This window comes from Macaca thibetana, chromosome 19 (genome assembly GCF_024542745.1).
Source record: "Macaca thibetana thibetana isolate TM-01 chromosome 19, ASM2454274v1, whole genome shotgun sequence".
Lineage (NCBI taxonomy): Eukaryota > Metazoa > Chordata > Mammalia > Primates > Cercopithecidae > Macaca > Macaca thibetana.
The window spans coordinates 5,922,154-5,940,701 of record NC_065596.1 but is presented as its reverse complement, the minus strand read 5'-3'; the positions used below and the strand labels follow the sequence as shown (position 1 = coordinate 5,940,701).

Below are 18,548 nucleotides of genomic sequence, written 5' to 3'. Positions count from 1 at the left end.
AGCCTCTTGAGTAGCTGGAATTTATCGTGTACGCCACCATGCCTGGCTAATTTGTTTTTGTTTTTTTTTGAGATGGAGTCTCACTCTGTCGCCCAGGCTGGAGTGCAGTGACCAGATCTCAGCTCACTGCAAGCTCCGCCTCCCGGGTTCACGCCATTCTCCTGCCTCAGCCTCCCGAGTAGCTGGGATTACAGGCGCCCGCCACCTCGCCCGGCTAATTTTTTTTTTTGTATTTTTAGCAGAGACGGGGTTTCACCACATTAGCCAGGATGGTCTTGATCTCCTGGCCTCGTGATCTGCCCGTCTCGGCCTCCCAAAGTGCTGGGATTACAGGCTTGAGCCACCGCGCCCGGCCTAATTTTTGTAGTTTTAGTAGAGATGGGGTTTTGCCATGTTGGCCAGACTGGTCTTGAACTCCTGACCTCTTGTGATTCACCTGCCTCGGCCTCCCAAAATGCTAGGATTACAAGCGTGAGCCACGGCACCTGGCCTTACTACGTTTTTGTTTTTTTTTTTTTTTTTTTTTTACAGACATGGTCTTGCTATGTTGCCCAGGATGGTTTTGCACTGATTCAAGCAGTTCTGCCTCAGCCTTCCAAAGTGCTGGGAATACAGGGGTGAGGCACCTTGCTGGCCCCTGTTTTTAGTGTCAGTGAAGCCAGTGCATGGGCAATGATGCATGCTAGTGAGGGGTGGAGTTGGTGGGACTTCCTGGGCCACTTTGGGGACTTTCACAAAAGACCCCCGTGACTCAGGGTTTTGAGGTTTTTTTTTTTTTTTTTTTTTGAGACGGAGTCTCGCTCTGTCGCCCAGGCTGGAGTGCAGTGGCGCAATCTCAGCTCACTGCAAGCTCCGCCTCTTGGGTTCACGCCATTCTCCTACCTTAGCCTCCTGAGTAGCTGGGACTACAGGCGCCCGCCACTACGCCTGGCTAATTTCTCGATCTCCAGACCTTGTGATCCGCCCACCTCAGCCTCCCAGAGTGCTGGGATTACAGGCGTGAGCCCCCCGGCCGTCCCTGAGGGTTTTTTTTTTTTTTTTTTTTTGAGACGGAGTCTTGCTCTGTCGCCCAGGCTGGGGTGCAGTGGCCGGATCTCAGCTCACTGCAAGCTCCGCCTCCCAGGTTTACGCCATTCTCCTACCTCAGCCTCCCGAGTAGCTGGGACTACAGGCGCCCGCCAACCCGCCCGGCTAGTTTTTTGCATTTTTTAGTAGAGACGGGGTTTCACCGTGTTAGCGAGGATGGTCTCGATCTCCTGACCTTGTGATCCGCCCGTCTCGGCCTCCCAAAGTGCTGGGATTACAGGCTTGAGCCACCGCGCCCGGCCGGCCCTGAGTTCTTAACCAATGGGGTGAAGGATTCAAAATTAACCACTCCAAGGGGGCACTGAAAGAAGAACCACTCTTGATGGACAGAAAGGGGAGGGAGTAACAGTGCCAATGAGCCCTAGCCACCCAAGCCAGCAATGGCAACCCTTCTGGGTCCCCTTCCAGCACGTGGAAGCTTTCGTTTTGTTCAATAAACTGAGCTGCTGCTCACTCTCCTGGTCCGTGGACTCTTTTTGAACTGTTAACACTCACTACGAAGGTCCTCTGCTTCATTCTTCGAAGTTAGCGAGACCAGGAATCCATTGGCAGGAAAAACTGACTCATCGTGGGGGCTCACCTGGGATTTCCAAAGCAGTAACATTGGAACTCTTCCGCTTGCTACTCTGCTCTATTTTACTTTAGAATTGAGAACAAACGGCCGGGCGCGGTGGCTCAAGCCTGTAATCCCAGCACTTTGGGAGGCCGAGACGGGCGGATCACGAGGTCAGGAGATCGAGACCATCCTGGCTAATATGGTGAAACCCCGTCTCTACTAAAAATACAAAAAACTAGCCGGGCGAGGTGGCGGGCGCCTGTAGTCCCAGCTACTCGGGAGGCTGAGGCAGGAGAATGGCGTAAACCCGGGAGGCGGAGCTTGCAGTGAGCTGAGATCCGGCCACTGCACTCCAGCCTGGGCGACAAAGCGAGACTCCGTCTCAAAAAAAAAAAAAAAAAAAAAAAAAAGAATTGAGAACAAACACCAGGCACCTGTCGGCCATTTAAAAACAAGCAGCACGGCCGCCGGACTAACGACACAGGTGTAGGGGTTTCTGAGAAAGGGCTAACAACTCCCGTTTTGCCTAGAAACCAGTTTCCACTTTCTCTGCATTTCCTGGGTTGAACCAAGGGCTGGCCAAGGGTGGAAAACCGTATCCCTGAAGCTCCCAGTACCGCCCGGTCAAGATGATGGTGCTGTGTGAAACCTTTGTTAAACAGCCGCCCACACGTGCTTCACCCACCCTTCTAGAGGCATGCCTCCTGGATCCAAACGTCTGTAGGGAAGACTCTTGAGACCCTGTCTCCAGGATTCTCTCTAGCCCCGGGATGAAAACCCTCTAGATTAGGAATCTAAAACAATTAGGATGGCAACCCTCAGATCCATGTTCCTGATGTCCCATGGCTTATTGATTTATTTGGAGATGGAGTCTCGTTCTGACGCCCAGGCTGGAGTGCAGTGGTGCAATCTCGGCTCACTGCAACCTCCACCTCCAGGATTCAAGCAATTCTCCTGCCTCAGCCTCCTAAGTAGCTGGGATTACAGGCACGTGCCACCACGCCCGGCTAATTTTTGTATTTTTTGTAGAGACGGGGTTTCACATGTTGGTCAGACTGGTCTCTGTCTCCTGACCTCATGATCCACCCACCTCGATCTCTCAAAGTGCTGGGATTACAAGCATGAGCCACCGCGCCCGGCCCCCATGGCTTATTCTAATGTAGATGGGCAACAATACAAATATACAGGACCTGTTCCCCATATTGGATACCCAAGGCAACACCCAGGACAATATAGTGTGTGCCAATGGCTACTGGAAGGCTTAGGCCATTTTCTGTCGTCCCCACCTCACTGGGAACCATATCACCTATCATCTCTCTTGTTTGGGATCAGCAATTCGAACTGTGGAGCTCTTCCATTTGGGGTACCACTCGCATTTGTGGGAGTTAAGTAATATAATAGACCATCGACAGGGAGATCAAAAGTCGTATTCTTATGATGGAAGGTTGGGACAAAAGGCCTTAGTACATGAGATGCCATTTCAGCCTTGGCCCAATGCCCCATTGCCCTCCCCACCTTAAAATTGCTATGTCTATGTACAATCTTTAAGGAGTTCATCTTACTGGGAAGATGAGGGAAGTATAAACTATAATACCATCCTGCAACTACATCTGTTTTGTAAACGAGAAGGCAAGTGGAGCGAGGTACCGTATGTTCAGACCTTCTTCTCATTAAGGGATGATAACCCACGATTGTGTAAGACATGTAACCTGCACCCCACAGGGAGTCCTGGGGCAGTTTCAAGCTCAGAAATATGCTAATTGGAGCCTTGTTAACCACCTAAGAATACACCCTGAACTTAGAACCCACAAACTGGAACAAAAACTGTTTTCCGTTGTACTGGTAAGAGGCCACTAAACCCAGCAGCCTGGCCTCATTTGTGGCTAAGAAGGGAGGGAAAAGAGTGGGTCACGCGCTGTAATCCCAGCACTTTGGGAGGCCGAGGCAGGCGGATCACAAGGTCAGGAGATCGAGACCACGGTGGTGAAACCCCATCTCTGCTAAAAAATACAAAAAATTAGCGGGCGCGGTGGCGGGCGCCTGTAGTCCCAGCTACTCGGGAGGCTGAGGCAGGAGAATGGCGTGAACCCGGGAGGTGGAGCTTGCAGTGAGCCGAGATCCGGCCACTGCACTCCAGCCTGGGCGACAGAGCGAGACTCCGTCTCAAAAAAAAAAAAAAAAAGAAACTGCTATGTCGGTAGGCACAATTAAATCCGATAAGCAGGGTTCCATGGGTGGTTGTGCACCCTGGAAAAAGGACACTAAAACAATAGGGGACGCCCTAGAACCAGTGTCCACTGGGAATGACTAGGGGTGCGGGCATCCCTATGCTTTCCTTTCAGATGGGAGAGGTTCCCTCCAAAGCGAAGTCGCCCCTGAGGTGTATTCTGAATAACTGGGACCAATTTGATTCCCAGACATTGAAGAAGAAGCAGCTTATATTTTTCTGCAGCACTGCCTGGCCACAATATCCTCTTCCAGGAGGAGAAGAGTGGCCACCTGAGGGAAGCATAAACTATAATACCATCCTGCAACTAGATCTGCTTTGTAAACGAGAAGGCAAATGGAGTGAGGTACCATGTGTTCAGACCTTCTTCTCATTAAAGGATAACCCACGATTGTGTAAGACATGTAACCTGCACCCCACAGGGAGTCCTCAAAGTCTACCCCATACCCAGGCCTCCCCACAGCTCCTCCTACTAGTGCTGAACCTCTCTGGCTTCTACAGCCCAAAAGGGAACAAAGAGCCTTCAAAGAGCCAAGAGACCCCATTGGCCCCTGGCTATGTCCTCTTCAGGCTATAAGAGGGGAATTTGGCCCAACCCGAGTACATGTTCCCTTTTCCCTCTCTGATCTAAAGCAAATTAAGACAGACTTAAGAAAGTTCACAGATGACCCCGACAGATACATAGATGTCCTACAGGGTCTGGGACAATCTTTTGACCTTTCCTGGAGAGAGGTCATGTTACTGCTTGATCAGACCCTAACCTCTGATGAGAAGAATGCTGCTTTAACAGCAGCCTGAGAGTTTGGGGATACCTCGTACCTCAGTCAAATAAGTGATAGAATGACATCAGAAGAGAGCGGTTTCCTACTGGCCAGCAAGCAGTTTCCAGTATGGATCCCCACTGAGACCCTGACTCAGATCATGGGGACTGGAATCGCAAACATTTACTGACCTGTTCCCTAGAAGGGTTAAGGAGAACTAGGAAAAAGCCCATGAACTATTCAATAATGTCTACCGTAACCCAAGGGAAGGAAGAAAACCCTATTGCCTTCCTTGAAAGGCTGAGGGAGGCCTTGAGAAAGTATACTCCCCTGTCACCAGATTCCCTCAAAGGCCAGTTAATTTTAAAGGACAAATTTATTACTCAGTCAGCTGCAGACATTAGGAAAAAGCTCCAAAAGTTAGCCTTGGGCCCCGAGCAAAATTTGGAGGCATCATTAAACCTGGCAACCTCGGTGTTCTATAACAGGGACCAAGAGGAACAGGCCAAAAAGGAAAAGCGGGATAAAAGAAAGGCTGCAGCTTTAGTCGTGGCCCTCAGACAGACAAACCTTGGCAGTTCAGAGAGGAGAAAAAAATGGAGCAGGCCGATCGCCCAGCAGGGCTTGTTATCAGTGCAGTTTACAAGGACACTTTAAAAAAGATTGTCCAGGCCGGGCGCGGTGGCTCAAGCCTGTAATCCCAGCACTTTGGGAAGCCGAGACGGGTGGATCACAAGGTCAGGAGATCGAGACCATCCTGGCTAACCGGTGAAACCCCGTCTCTACTAAAAAATACAAAAAACTAGCGGGTGAGGTGGTGGGTGCCTGTAATCCCAGCTACTTGGAGGCTGAGGCAGGAGAATGGCGTAAACCCGGGAGGCGGAGCTTGCAGTGAGCTGAGATCCGGCCACTGCACTCCAGCCTGGGCAACAGAGCGAGACTCCCTCTCAAAAAAAAAAAAAAAAAAAAAAAAAGATTGTCCAGTGAGAAATAAGCTGCCACCTCACCCATGTCCACTATGCCAAGGTGATCACTGGAAGGCACACTGTCTCAGAGGACGAAGGTTCTCTGGGCCAGAAGTCCCCAACCAGATGATCCAGCAACAGGACAGAGGGTGACCGCGGCAAGCACCAGCTTGTGTCATCACACTCACAGAGCCCTGGGTAAGTTTAACCATTAAGGGCCAGGAAATCGACTTTCTCCTGGACACTGGTGCGGCCTTCTCAGTTCTACTGTCCTGCCCTGGATGGCTGTCCTCAAGGTCTGTTACCATCCGAGGGATCCTGGAACAACCTGTAACCAGGTGTTTCTCCCACCCCCTTAGCTGTAACTGGGAAGACGGAGTCATGCTTAAGGCTTTGGCCTTCAGTCACTGCAAGCTCCGCCTCCCGGGTTCCTCCTGCCTCAGCCTCCCAAGTAGCTGGGACTACAGGCGCCCGCCACTTCGCCCGCTAGTTTTTTGTATTTTTTAGTAAGACTTTCACTGTGTTAGCCTTTACTGTGAGTGATCCGCCCGTCTCGGCCTCCCAAAGTGCATACAGGCTTGAGCCAAAGCAGGAACTATCATCTGTACTGTGAGGAACATACTAGCCAAAGCAGGAACTATCATCTGTATGAATACAGGGAACAAAACATCTATCTGTTGTCCCCTACTTGAGGAAGGAATCAACCCTGAGGTTTGGGCATTAGAAGGACAATTTGGAAGGGCAAAGAACGCCTGTCCAGTCCAAATCAAACTAAAAGACCCCACCTCTTTCCCTTACCAAAGACAATACCCCCTAAGACCTGAAGCTCAAAAGGGATTACAAGGTATTGTTAAAAATTTAAAAGCCCAAGGCCCAGTAAGATGTTGTAACAGCCCCTGTAACAACCCCAATTCTAGGGTTACAAAAACCAAACAGTCAATGGAGGTTGGTGCAGGACCTCAGGCTCATGAATGAGGCCGTAATTCCTTTATACCCAGCTGTACTCAACCCTTAGACATAACTCTCTCAAATACCAGAAGCAGCAGAGTGGTTTACAGTCCTGAATCTTAAAGATGCCTTTTTCTGTATCCCTCTACACCCTGACTCTCAATTCCTATTTGCCTTTGAGGATCCCTCAGATCAAACATCTCAGCTCATCTGGACCGTCTTGCACCAGAGATTTAGAGACAGCCCTCACCTCTTTGGCCAAGCAGTCGCCCAAGATTTAAGTCACTTCTTGCACCCAGGGACCCTAATTCTTCAATATATGGATGACTTATGTCTAGCTACCTGTTCGGAGACCCTGTGCCATCAGGCTACCCAAGATCTTTTAAACCTTCTAGCTGATCGAGGTTACAAAGTATCTAAATCAAAGGCCCAGCTTTGTTTACAGCAGGTCAAATACCTAGGGCTGGTTTGGGCTAAAAGAACCAGGGCTCTCAGCAAAGAACGTATCCAGTCTATACTGGCTTATCCTCACGCTAAGACATTAAAACAGTCGTGAGAGTTTCTTGGAATAACAGGCTCTTGCTGACTGTGGATCCCCAGATGTGGCGAAATGGCCAGGCCACTTTACGCTCTAATTAAGGAGACCCAAAAAGCTAACACTCATTTGATAGAATGGGGACCAGAGGCAGAGGCAGCCTTCAGAACCCTAAGACAGGCCTTAACACAAGCCCCAGGTTTTTTTTTTTGTTTTTTTTGTTTTTTTTTTGAGACGGAGTCTGGCTCTGTCGCCCAGGCTGGAGTGCAGTGGCCGGATCTCAGCTCACTGCAAGCTCCACCTCCCGGGTTTACACCATTCTCCTGCCTCAGCCTCCCAAGTAGCTGGGATTACAGGCGCCCGCCATGTCGCCCGGCTAGTTTTTTGTATTTTTTTTTAGTAGAGATGGGGTTTCACTGTGTTAGCCAGGATGGTCTCGATCTCCTGACCTTGTGATCCGCCCATCTCGGCCTCCCAAAGTGCTGGGATTACAGGCTTGAGCCACCGCGCCCGGCCAAGCCCCAGTTTTGAGTCCAGCTATTTCTCTTTATATGTCACAGAAAGAATCGGAATAACTCTTGGAGTCCTTACCTAGACTCGAGGGACTACCATACAGCCAGCAGCATATTTGAGAAAAGAAATTGATGTGGTAGCAAAGGGTTGGTCTCATTGTCTACGGGTGGTAGCTGCAGTGGCCATTTTAGTATCAGAGGCCGTCAAAATAATACAAGGGAGAGACCTCACTGTATGGACTACTCACGATGTAAACGGCACGCTAACTGCTAAGGAGATTTGTGGCTGTCAGACAATCACCTACTTAGGTACCAGGCCTTATTACTTGAGGGACCAGTGCTTCAGATGCGCACTTGTGCAGCTCTTAACCTGGCTTTCTCCCAGAAAAAGAAGGACCAATAGAACATGACTGTCAACAGGTCATAGCCCAAACTTAGGCTGCCCGGGAGGATCTTTTAGAGGTCCCCTTAACCAACCCTGACCTCAACCTATATACTGATGGAAGTTCATTTGTAGAAAAGGGATTACGAAGGGCAGGATATGCCATAGTTAGTGATAAAGCAGTAGTTGAAAGTGGGCCCCTTCCCCCAGGGACCAGCGCCCAGTTAGCAGAACTGGTGGCGCTTACCCAAGCTTTAGAGCTGGGAAAGGGAAAAAGAATAAATGTGTATATGGACGGCAAATGTGCTTATCTAGTTCTACATGCCCATGCTGCCATATGGAAAGAAAGGGAGTTCCTAACCTCCGGAGGAACACCCATTAAATACCATGAAGAAATTATGAAATTATTACAAAAACCCGGCTGGGCGCAGTGGCTCATGCCTGTAATCCCAGCACTTTGGGAGGCTGAGATGGACAGATCACAAGGTCAGGAGATCGAGACCATACTGGCTCACATGGTGAAACCCCGTCTCTACTAAAAATATAAAAAATTAGCCAGGTGTGGTGGCGGGCGCCTATAGTCCCAGCTAGTTGGGAGGCTGAGGCAGGAGAATGGCGTGAACCCAGGAGGTGGAGCTTGCAGTGAGCTGAGATCGCGCCACTGCATTCCAGCCTGGACGACAGAGCGAGACTCCGTATCAAAAAAAAAAAAAAAGAAAAAGAAATTATTACAAAAACCCAAGGAAGTGGCAGTCTTGCACTGCCGAGGCCATCGGAAAGGCGAAGGAATGGAGGCAGAAGGAAATTGCTGGGCAGACGCCAAGGCCAAAGTTGCCACAAGACGGGACCGCCCATTAGAAACACCTATGGAGGGACCCTTGGTATGGGATAACCCCCTTCAGGAGACCAGGCCCCAGTATTCCCCTGCAGAAACAGAATGAGGACTTTCACGGGGACATAGTTTTCTCCCCTAAGGATGGCTAGCTACTGAGGAGGAAAAGGTGCTCACACCCGCAGCTATTCAATGGAAAATACTTAAAACCCTTCACCAAACATTCCATATGGGTATTGAGTATGCCCATCAAATGGCCAAATCTCTGTTCACTGGATGAGACCTCCTTAAAACTATCCGGCAGATAGTCAAGGCCTGCGAAGTGTGCCAAAGGAATGACCCCCTTGGTCCATCACCAACCCCCTCAGGGAGAACAAAGGACAGGCCGCTACCCTGGAGAGGAATGGCGGTTAGATTTCACTCATATGCCTAAGTCACGAGGACTTCAATACTTACTAGTTTGTGTTGATACCTTCACGAATTGGGTTGAAGCCTTCCCCTGTAAGACAGAAAAGGCCCAGGAGGTAATCAAAGCCTGGTCCGTGAAATAATTCCTAGGTTTAGACTTCCCTGTAGTTTACAAAATGATAATGGCCTGGCTTTCAGAACTACGGTGACTCAGGGAATTTCCAAGGCGCTAGGAATACAATATCACCTTCATTGTGCCTGGGGACAACAATCCTCAGGGAAAGTCAAGAAGATGAATGAAATACTCAAAAGGCACTTAAGGAAATTAACACATGAGGGGGCAGGGGGGAGGGACTGCATTGGGAGTTATACCTGATGTAAATGACGAGTTGATGGATGCTGACTAGTTGATGAGTTGATGGGTGCAGCACATCAACATGGCACAAGTATACATATGTAACAAACCTGCACGTTATGCACATGTACCCTAGAACTTAAAGTATAATAATAATAAAAAATAAAAAGAAAAAGAAAAAAGAAATTAACACATGAAACTCACCTCCCATGGCCTGCCTACCTTCTTGCCCATAGCATTATTAAGGATCCGAAATTCTCCCTACAAGATAGGACTCAGTCCTTATGAAATGCTATATGGACGGCCTTTTCTCACAAACGACCTCTTACTTGATTGAGAAACTGCCAACTTAGTCAAGGACATAACTTCTTTGGCTAGGTACCAACAAATCCTTAAGACATTACCCGAGGGATGCCACTGAGAAAAGGGAAAAGCATTGTTCCATCCCGGGCATCTAGTATTAGTCAAGTCCCTCTCCTCTACCTCCCCATCCCTAAATCTATCCTGGGAAGGAAGATATTCAGTTACCCTCTCCACTCCAACTGCAGTCAAGTCAAGTGGAGTCTTGGATCCATCACACCCAAATCAAACCTTGGACTCAGCCTGAAAAACCCACAGAATCATTAGTTTGAGAATCTAAGAGTCAGCCAGACAAACCTTCTTATACCTGTGAGTCATTGGAAGACCTACGTATCCTCTTTCAGAAGGAAAAACCACAGGAAATTAATCAGTGCTCATAAGTTCTACCTCAGTTCTTGTTTTAAAATCAGAATGTACTCTAACATTCTATCTTTCCTTGCCTTTGCCCAAGTCTTAACCTTTTCCCATTCAACCTCTTCCCCTGATCTTGAGGGAATTATAAACATGTCCTCCAGGTTTTTTTGTTTTTGTTTCTGTTTTTTTTTTGAGAGGGAGTCTCGCTCTGTCGCCCAGGCTGGAGTGCAATGGCCGGATCTCAGCTCACTGCAAGCTCCGCTTCCTGGGTTTACGCCATTCTCCTGCCTCAGCCTCCGAAGTAGCTGGGACTACAGGCGCCCGCCACCTCGCCCGGCTAGTGTTTTGTATTTTTTAGTAGAGACGGGGTTTCACCGGGTTAGGCAGGATGGTCTCAATCTCCTGACCGCGTGATCCGCCCGTCTCGGCCTCCCAAAGTGTTGGGATTACAGGCTTGAGCCACCGTGCCCAGCCGTCCTCCAGGTTTTTATTTGAAGCACATCCCAGCCAGAGTAACTCATCCTGTTGGGTTTTCATGAACGCTCATTCCCCCTTATATATAGCAGTTCCGGCCCCCCTCAACATATGGGTGGAAAGCTCTACAGCCTTATACATAGCTAACACTTCTAAGGGCCCAGGATTTTTTCATCCTAGTGATAGGTCCAATTTCCCTGACAGGGCTCAAGCAGCCTTAAAAGCAGCCGCTGCCATTCTCCGACAATTCACTATATCAGTCATCCCAATCATAGGTTCTGTGGGCACAATAACCTCCTTCTCTTCGCCTCCACTCCTTTGTATCTCCCATCAAGTGTTCCCAGGATCACAAGATGTGGGACACATGGCTGGCTGCAACTATACGCTTCCCTTGGATCTAGAGTTCAAATATTCTAATTCCTACAGTATCACTACTGGCACCCCTACGTTTTGTGGAAATAAACATGAGCTCCTTGGAAACCCTATTTCAGTCACCTGTCCCTTAAGATTTACCAACCCAAGCCAAATAATTTCCCCACCAGAGACCAAAACAAGCAATTACTGCTGGGGCAGACTTCCCTTTGCCCAGGATATTCCCCTCCTGGGACTTTGTTCCTCTCTCACAGGCGAAGGGTTAAAAAAACCCATTGCCCCCTGCTTCCTGTCTGTGGAGCATGAGTTTTTCTTATTGCTGCTAGCCACCGGTTTGCCTTAGAGGAACCCCGTAATACGTCCTCGGCAAATTATATTCACCTCCAACCGCTAGGAGTCGTCCATTTGTCCCAAACTCTCAAATCATGGGAACGAGAAATGAATTTAGACCAACCCCAGCCCTTATGAGATTTTCAGCTACAGGGGTGTATAGAACCCCGACAAGGAGTTTTCTTTGTGTGTGGAAGATCCTTCTATATTTGCCTCCCACCAACTGGACAGGAACTTGTACTTTAGCCTACATAGTACCTCCTGTGACTTATTCCTTTTCAGAAGAGGCAGTAGCTGTGCCCATTCATGGTAAGCTTCAGCGGAGAGCAATCTCACTACTTCCTCTATTGGCTGGTTTAGGATTTACTACCACCCTAGAAACTGGAACCGCTGGGCTCACAGTATCCTTAACTCTCTCTAAAGAACTAAGAGAAAGCCTAGATGAAATCTCTCTCCAACTTACTCAAATCCAGGACCAAACAGACTCATTAGCAGCCGTGGTTCTCCAGAACGGGCGAAGCACTAGATGTCCTCACTGCTGAAAGGGGAGGAACGTGCCTTTTTCTGAGCCAGGAATGTTGTTTTTTTGTCAGTAAATCAGGCATAGTCAGAGATGGAATTAAATGACTTCAGAATGGCCAGGCGCGGTGGCTCAAGCCTGTAATCCCAGCACTTTGGGAGGCCGAGACGGGCGGATCACGAGGTCGGGAGATCAAGACCATCCTGGCTAACACGGTGAAACCCCGTCTCTACTAAAAAAATACAAAAAACTAGCCGGGCGAGGTGGTGGGCGCCTGTAGTCCCAGCTACTCAGGAGGCTGAGGCAGGAGAATGGCGTGAACCCGGGAGGCGGAGCTTGCAGTGAGCTGAGATCCAGCCACTGCACTCCAGCCTGGGCGACAGAGCGAGACTCCATCTCCAAAAAAAAAAAAAAAAAAGACTTCAGAATAGAGCCAGCAGACTACACAGTGGGACAACCGAAGCTACCTCAGGGTTCTCACAGCGTGTTCTCTCCTGGCTTCTTCCATTTTTAGGTCCCCTCCTTATTCTGGGAGTAACCTTTGGCCCATGTCTTTTCAATTCCCTCATCTGCTTCGTTTCTTCCCGAATAGAATCAATGAAACTAGAAATGGTACTGTAGATGGAACCTTGGATAACTTCAACCAGCACCTATTATCAGCACCCTAGACGGCCAGCCCATACCTGGACGTTGACACCCAAACCACCGCTCACGAGGAAACCTCAGCTACAGGACCCGTTCTATGGCCCTATTTAGCAGGAAGCAATTAGAGCCGTCATTGTCCCACACCCCAACAGCAGTTGGGGTCTTCTGTTGAGAGAGGGGACTGAGGGGTGGAGTTGGTGGGACTTTCTGGGCCAGTTCAGGGATTTTCACAGAAGACCCCTGTGACTCAGGGTTTTGAGTTCTTAACCAATGGAGTGAAGGATTCAAAATTAACGGCTCCAGGCCGGGTGCGGTGGCTCACGCCTGTAATCCCAGCACTTGGGAGCCCAAGGCGGGTGGATCACGAGGTCAGGAGATTGAGACGATCCTGGTCAACACAGTGAAACCCCGTCTCTACTAAAAATACAAAAAATTAGCTGGGCGTGGTGGCGCCCTGTAGTCCCAGCTACTCGGGAGGCTGAGGCAGGAGAATGGCGTGAACCCGGGAGGCAGAGCTTGCAGTGAGCCGAGATGGCGCCACTGCACTCCAGCCTGGGTGACAGAGCGAGATTCTGTCTCAAAAAAAAAAAAAAATAATAATAATAATAAAAACCACTCCAAGGGAGGATTGAAAAAAGAACCACTCTCAATGGATAAAAAGGGAAGGGGGTAACACCGGGATATAAGCCCTAGCGAGCCAGTAACTGCAACCCTTCTGGGTCCCCTTCCAGCTTGTGGAAGCTTTCCTTTCGCTTTGTTCAATAAACTGCGCTGCTGCTCACTCTCCCGGTCTGTGGACTCTTTTTGAGCTGTAACACACACCGCGAAGGTCCACAGCTTCATTCTTCAAAGTTAGTGAGACCACGAACCCATCGGCAGGAAAAACTCCCGACTCACTAACAGCCTAGTCCGTTCCCCCTTGAAGGCTGGTGTCTGTCACCCCATACCTGAGCTGGTCCCTCTTCACTAGGTTAGGCTACCAGCATCTTCCTACTCCTCCGGCTGGGTCCCTGGAGGAGGAAGCTTTCCAAAGCTCAATCTAGCCCGTGGATCCCTCCAGCAGGAAGCTCCAAGGCCTCCTCTGTACTTTGAGGTCGTACTGGCCCCTGCTATGCCCCAGGCTCAGGGCTATTACATAAGACACCCAATTCAATTCGGAGGGCCGTTGACACCGTCCCTGTCACTGAATCTTGTCTTCACCCCTGTGATTCTCTGGACAGCCAGCGAATCTCTGTTAATGTCGGTGGAGTTCCAGCCACTGCACTTTTATTGAGGCAGTCTCACTGTGGCTCCGGCTGGAGTGCAGTGGCACGGTCATAGCTCATGGCAGCCCCCAACTCCCAGGCTCAAGCAATCCTCCCACCTCAGCCTCCCGAGTAACTGGGACTATAGGCGGGAGCCACCATGTCGGGCTGTTTTTTCTGTAGAGAGCGGGCCTCCCTAGGTTGCCCAGGCTTACTTAACGCTCTTGAATGTCAAAATCCACGCTCAATACCCGCTTCACGTGGAAGTCGGTGTTGAGATACAAGCATAGAAACGAACTCAAGGCTAACAGCTGTTCTGTATTCAGAGCAGCACATTCAAGGAAAAACGCGATCGCTGGACCGGAACAAGAAGAGTGGGTGGATGGCCGGGCGCGGTGGCTCAAGCCTGTAATCCCAGCACTTTGGGAGGCCGAGACGGGCGGATCACGAGGTCAGGAGATCGAGACCATCCTGGCTAACACGGTGAAACCCCGTCTCTACTAAAAAATACAAAAAAACTAGCCGGGCGCGGTGGCAGGCGCCTGTAGTCCCAACTGCTCGGGAGGCTGAGGCAGGAGAATGGCGTAAACCCGGGAGGCGGAGCTTGCAGTGAGCTGAGATCCGGCCACTGCACTCCAGTCTGGGCGGTAGAGCGAGACTCCGTCTCGAAAAAAAAAAAAAAAAAAAAAAAAAAAAAAAAAAAGAAAGAGTGGGTGGAGGATGGAGGGCTTGCTTGGGCGGCCCGCGGTCTTGGCTCGCCTTTCTTCCCCGAGGTCTCGTGGCTGGCCAGCCGCAGGGTGGGGGTCCGTGGACCTCCCGGCCTGTAGGGGGCGTCGGACGCAGTGGAAGGACCTGCTCCGGAGCCTGGCCAGGCTGCGCAGTCATGATCACCCAGACCGCGGCGGAGCCCACGGTCCCCGCAGTGCCCGCTCCTGAGGAGACCACCGAAGCTCCGGGACGCAAGGAGCTGGCGTGGCCCTGGGTGAGTCCAGGCCCGAGCGGGAACGGGCGCGGGGCGGGCGGCGCAGACCCAGGGGCGCCGGTTACATACCCCAGCCGTGCCCCCCGCCCCACAGAAAGACGCCCCGATCCGGACGCTGGTGCAGCGCATCCACCAGCTGCAGGCTGAGCGCGCGCAGGGCTTCCGCCGACTGGAGGAGTGAGTGGGGGTGCGCAGGGGTTCAGGGTTCAGTTCCCCGCCCGCTCTGGGCGTGGGCGTGCTTTCGGCCGGCGTGCCTGGAGGAGGAGCTGGGTCCTCGCGCGGCTGCAGAGTCAGATGCGGCGGGGATTTCGGGGCACCGAGTCCTCACCTTCACGAGAAAGGCCCCACAGCACGTCCTCACTACCCGACGACCCACTCCTCGTGGCTTCTCTCTCCTCCCCAAGAGCAGGGGTGGGCCTGTCTCGGGTTCCCCTGCGGGAGTCAGGAAGCGTCCTTCCTACCTACCAGTCCTCCCCTCTGGGGGCCGGGGACACTTCCTGGGGGCCTTTTAGGTGGTTGGCGCGGGTGCAGAGCCTGAGAACCTAGGGGCGCGGCCTCAGGGTCCCCACCTGCCGCAGAGGCCACCGCCAGTACCTGCGCAGCGGCCCGGACTACGACTTCGCGCGCTACCGGAGCACAGTGCACGAGGTGACTCAGGCCTTCGCCGCCGCCTCGCGGGAGGTGCTGGCGGTGGAAGCAGAGCTGGCCGGGCCTCGCAGGCAGCCGCTGCTCGCCAGCCACGTGCGCAGCCTGCAGGAGCTGGAGCAGACGCGGCTGGGCACGGTGAGGCCACCACCCATTCCCCGCCGCGTCCCTAGGACCCTGGCCGGTTCCTCTCGTGGCGCACCCCTGGTTGATGGACTGGGGGGTGGTCCCAGTATCCCATACACAGACCTCAGCCCTTACAGTCCCACATCAATCCTCTATTAAGTCTTCACTTGAGGATTCTTGGACCTTGCCCTTGCTGTTTATACCCAATTTTTTTTCCAAGTTTTGTCCTTATTCCTAGAGCATTCCCACTTTCTCCCAGCCCCGCCTAAATGCTATTCCAGCACGCCCAGGTCCCGCCCCAACAATGCTCCACCCACACTCTTCCGCTTCTCCTGTCCCACCCCCAACCTTCCATAGATACAGGCGAGGGGGTTCCCAGGCTACGCCTCCTCCGTATTCCTCCATCACAGCTTTAGTTTTTTTTGCCTATTTCTCTCCTGGGATCCGCCTACTAGGCCCTGCAACCATGCGTGTGTGTGTGTGTGTGTGTGTGTGGCCGGTCACATCTACGTGAGGCCACGCCCACACCGAGATCTGCTCTGGAATTCCTAGGACACGCCCCCCATGAGCTACCCGTCTCAGCCTCTTTTTGGCCTTTTTTCTTTTCCTTTTTTAAAGACAGGGTCTCGCTCTTGTCACCCAGGCTAGAGTGCAATGGCGCGATCTCCGCTAACTGCAACCTCTGCCTCCCGGGTTCAAGCAATTCTCCTGCCTCAGCCCCCTGCGTAGCTGGGATTAGAGGCGTGCCCCGCCACGCCCGGCTAATTTTTGTATTTTTTTTTTTTTAGTAGAGACGGGGTTTTGCCATATGGGCAAGGCTGGTCTCGAACTCTTGGTTTCAAGCGATCCGCCCTCCTCGGCTTTCCAGAGTGCTGGGATTTCAGGCGTGAGCCACCGCGTCCAGCCTTTTTAGCCTACTTTTATCCTGGGACCATGAGGCGCAGTCTAACCCACCGCTAGGGCCACTGCCTGGCTAAGACAAGACGTCACTTTTCTTCCCAGGCCACGCCCACATCGCGCTCAGCACTGCCTCTGGCATGCTCGCTGTCTGCCTTCTGAGAGCCCCTCTAAACTGAATTTCGGACTCTTCCTACACAAAGCACTGCCCCTTGTGGTTCTACCCGGGCACTGCCTTTCTGGGTGCCTCTGTCTTTTCCTGAACATCCTGGGAGGGCAGGGGGTGGCTTCTGCCGGTGGAGACATCCTTCGCGTTGCTCATTCCCCCACCAGGTGGCCCTGCTGCAGCTGATGGAGACGCCAGAGTTGGCGGGGCAGGAGGACGCTGTACAGATGCACCAGCTGAAAATGAAGTGAGCGCTGCTGCCCAAGCCGCCTGGCTATGCTTAATTTGCACCAGGGTTGGCACGGTCAGACCCAGCAGAGGAACCCTCTGCCTCTGTACAATGGTGTTCTCATCTGGTGGCCCTCAGATATACACTTCCCCAGAGGACATAGTTGTGAAACTTCACATCAATTTCGCTGTGCATTGCTGGGACACTGCTGTGTACCTCGACTCATGCCAATCCTGCACACGTGGCTGTCCGTGGAGCTTGGATATTGTCACCCATGCCCCACTGAGCACAAACCTTCAGATGCCTGTTCTCAGCCCCCAAGCACACACACTCATGTACATACACATTTGACAGTCATGCTTCATAACCTCCTGATGCTACACATCCCACCAAGATGGCCTTTTTTTTTTTTTTTTTTTTTTTTGCTGAGATGGAGTCACTCGGTCGCTAGGCTGAAGTGCAGTGGCGCGATCTCAGCTCCCTGCAACCTCCGCCTCCTGGGTTCAAATGAATCCCCTGCTTCAGCCTTCCAAGTAGCTGGGACTACAGGCATGTGCCCCACGCCCAGCTAATGTTTTGTATTTTAGTAGAGACGGGGTTTCTCCATGTTGGCCAGGATGGTCTCCATCTCCTGACCTCGTAATCTGCCCGCCTCAGCCTCCCAAAGTGCTGGGATTACAGGCATAAGCCAGCACTCCCGGTCCTTTTTTTTTTTTTTTTTTTTTTTTCCGTTTTTTTCTATTTTTTGAGACAGAGTCTTGCTCTGTCACCCAGGCTGGAGTGCAGTGGCGCGATCTTGGCTCACCTCAACCTCTGCCTCCCAGGTTCAAGCGATTCTTCTGCCTCAGCCTCCCAAGTAGCTTGAATTACAGATGCCTGCCCCCACGCTTGGCTAGTTCTTGTATTTTTAGTAGAGACGGGGTTTCGCCATGTTGGCCAGACTGGTTTTGAACTCCTGACCTCAGGTGATCCGCCTGCCTCTTCCCAAAATGCTGGATTACACGCGTAAGCCACTGTGCCCAGAGCCCAGATGGCCTTTTCTCTCAGCCCACTGTGACCTATGGGGCCACCCCTTCTCCCAGGCACCTAAGCGGTCCCTCCTGCTGCTAGTGCTGCCTGGAGGTTTGGCGGCGGGCAGGAGGGCCCGGGGCTCACCACAGCCACAGCCCTCTTGCAGCTTCGCGGCAGCAGCTAATTCACCCCATCTGGGTTTTATTTATAGTTCCCATCCGCTCTTGTAGGGTAATTAAAACCATGGAGGCGATCAGCGAGGTTCTCCAGGACCTCAGGTTTGATGCGGAATCTGCCGAGTGATGGCGGCTCCCCAGGGATGCGCCGAGGGAGATGGGAAAAGGGGCGGATGGCGTCCAGCCCAGCCCTAACCGCCAGCTGGCTGGGGTCTCGCCCCACTGCGCTGCTGACCTTCGTGCAGTTCGAGACACCTCCCACAATAAAAAGCCCTTCCTCTGTAGCCGCTCTGCCATCTCTGTGTCCTAGGGTACTGCAGCCAGTGTGCCTGGGGAGGGGGGGACCCCCACAGGGCCAGGGATTATGGGTAGAAGACTCCCACCCTCCCTAGAAACTCTGAGGTTTTTTTGCTTGAGACAGGGCTTTGCTCTGTCACCAAGACTGGAGTG

General features: G+C 51.8%; 2 protein-coding genes across 10 annotated transcripts in view; one reads left to right on the top strand and one right to left on the bottom strand.

Moving 5' to 3' along the window:
* The window catches only part of FKBP8 (FKBP prolyl isomerase 8), a 212,805-nt gene that overhangs the window by 43,040 nt on the left and 151,217 nt on the right, over positions 1-18,548 (bottom strand). The window contains exon 1 of one of the 6 annotated variants that reach the window (XM_050769667.1): positions 13,953-13,957. The exons of 4 other annotated variants lie outside the window; for them this stretch is intronic. The gene's annotated coding sequence lies outside the window, so the exon portion shown is untranslated. Of the gene's footprint in view, positions 1-4,957; positions 4,962-13,952; positions 13,958-18,548 lie in introns of those variants that run through there. One more of the 6 variants, XM_050769672.1, reaches the window with a different exon arrangement.
* REX1BD (required for excision 1-B domain containing) overlaps positions 1-18,548 on the top strand; it is a 280,166-nt gene that overhangs the window by 146,388 nt on the left and 115,230 nt on the right. For 2 of the 4 annotated variants that reach the window (XM_050769778.1, XM_050769777.1), the window contains exons 2-6: positions 14,726-14,848; positions 14,943-15,025; positions 15,427-15,631; positions 16,850-16,929; positions 18,153-18,382. In XM_050769778.1, the coding sequence (XP_050625735.1) occupies positions 14,750-14,848; positions 14,943-15,025; positions 15,427-15,631; positions 16,850-16,929; positions 18,153-18,225 (540 nt within the window). In that variant the 5' untranslated portion in view covers positions 14,726-14,749 and the 3' untranslated portion in view covers positions 18,226-18,382. Of the gene's footprint in view, positions 1-14,572; positions 14,849-14,942; positions 15,026-15,426; positions 15,632-16,849; positions 17,551-18,152; positions 18,383-18,548 lie in introns of those variants that run through there. The other 2 variants (XM_050769775.1, XR_007721536.1) reach the window with 2 other exon arrangements.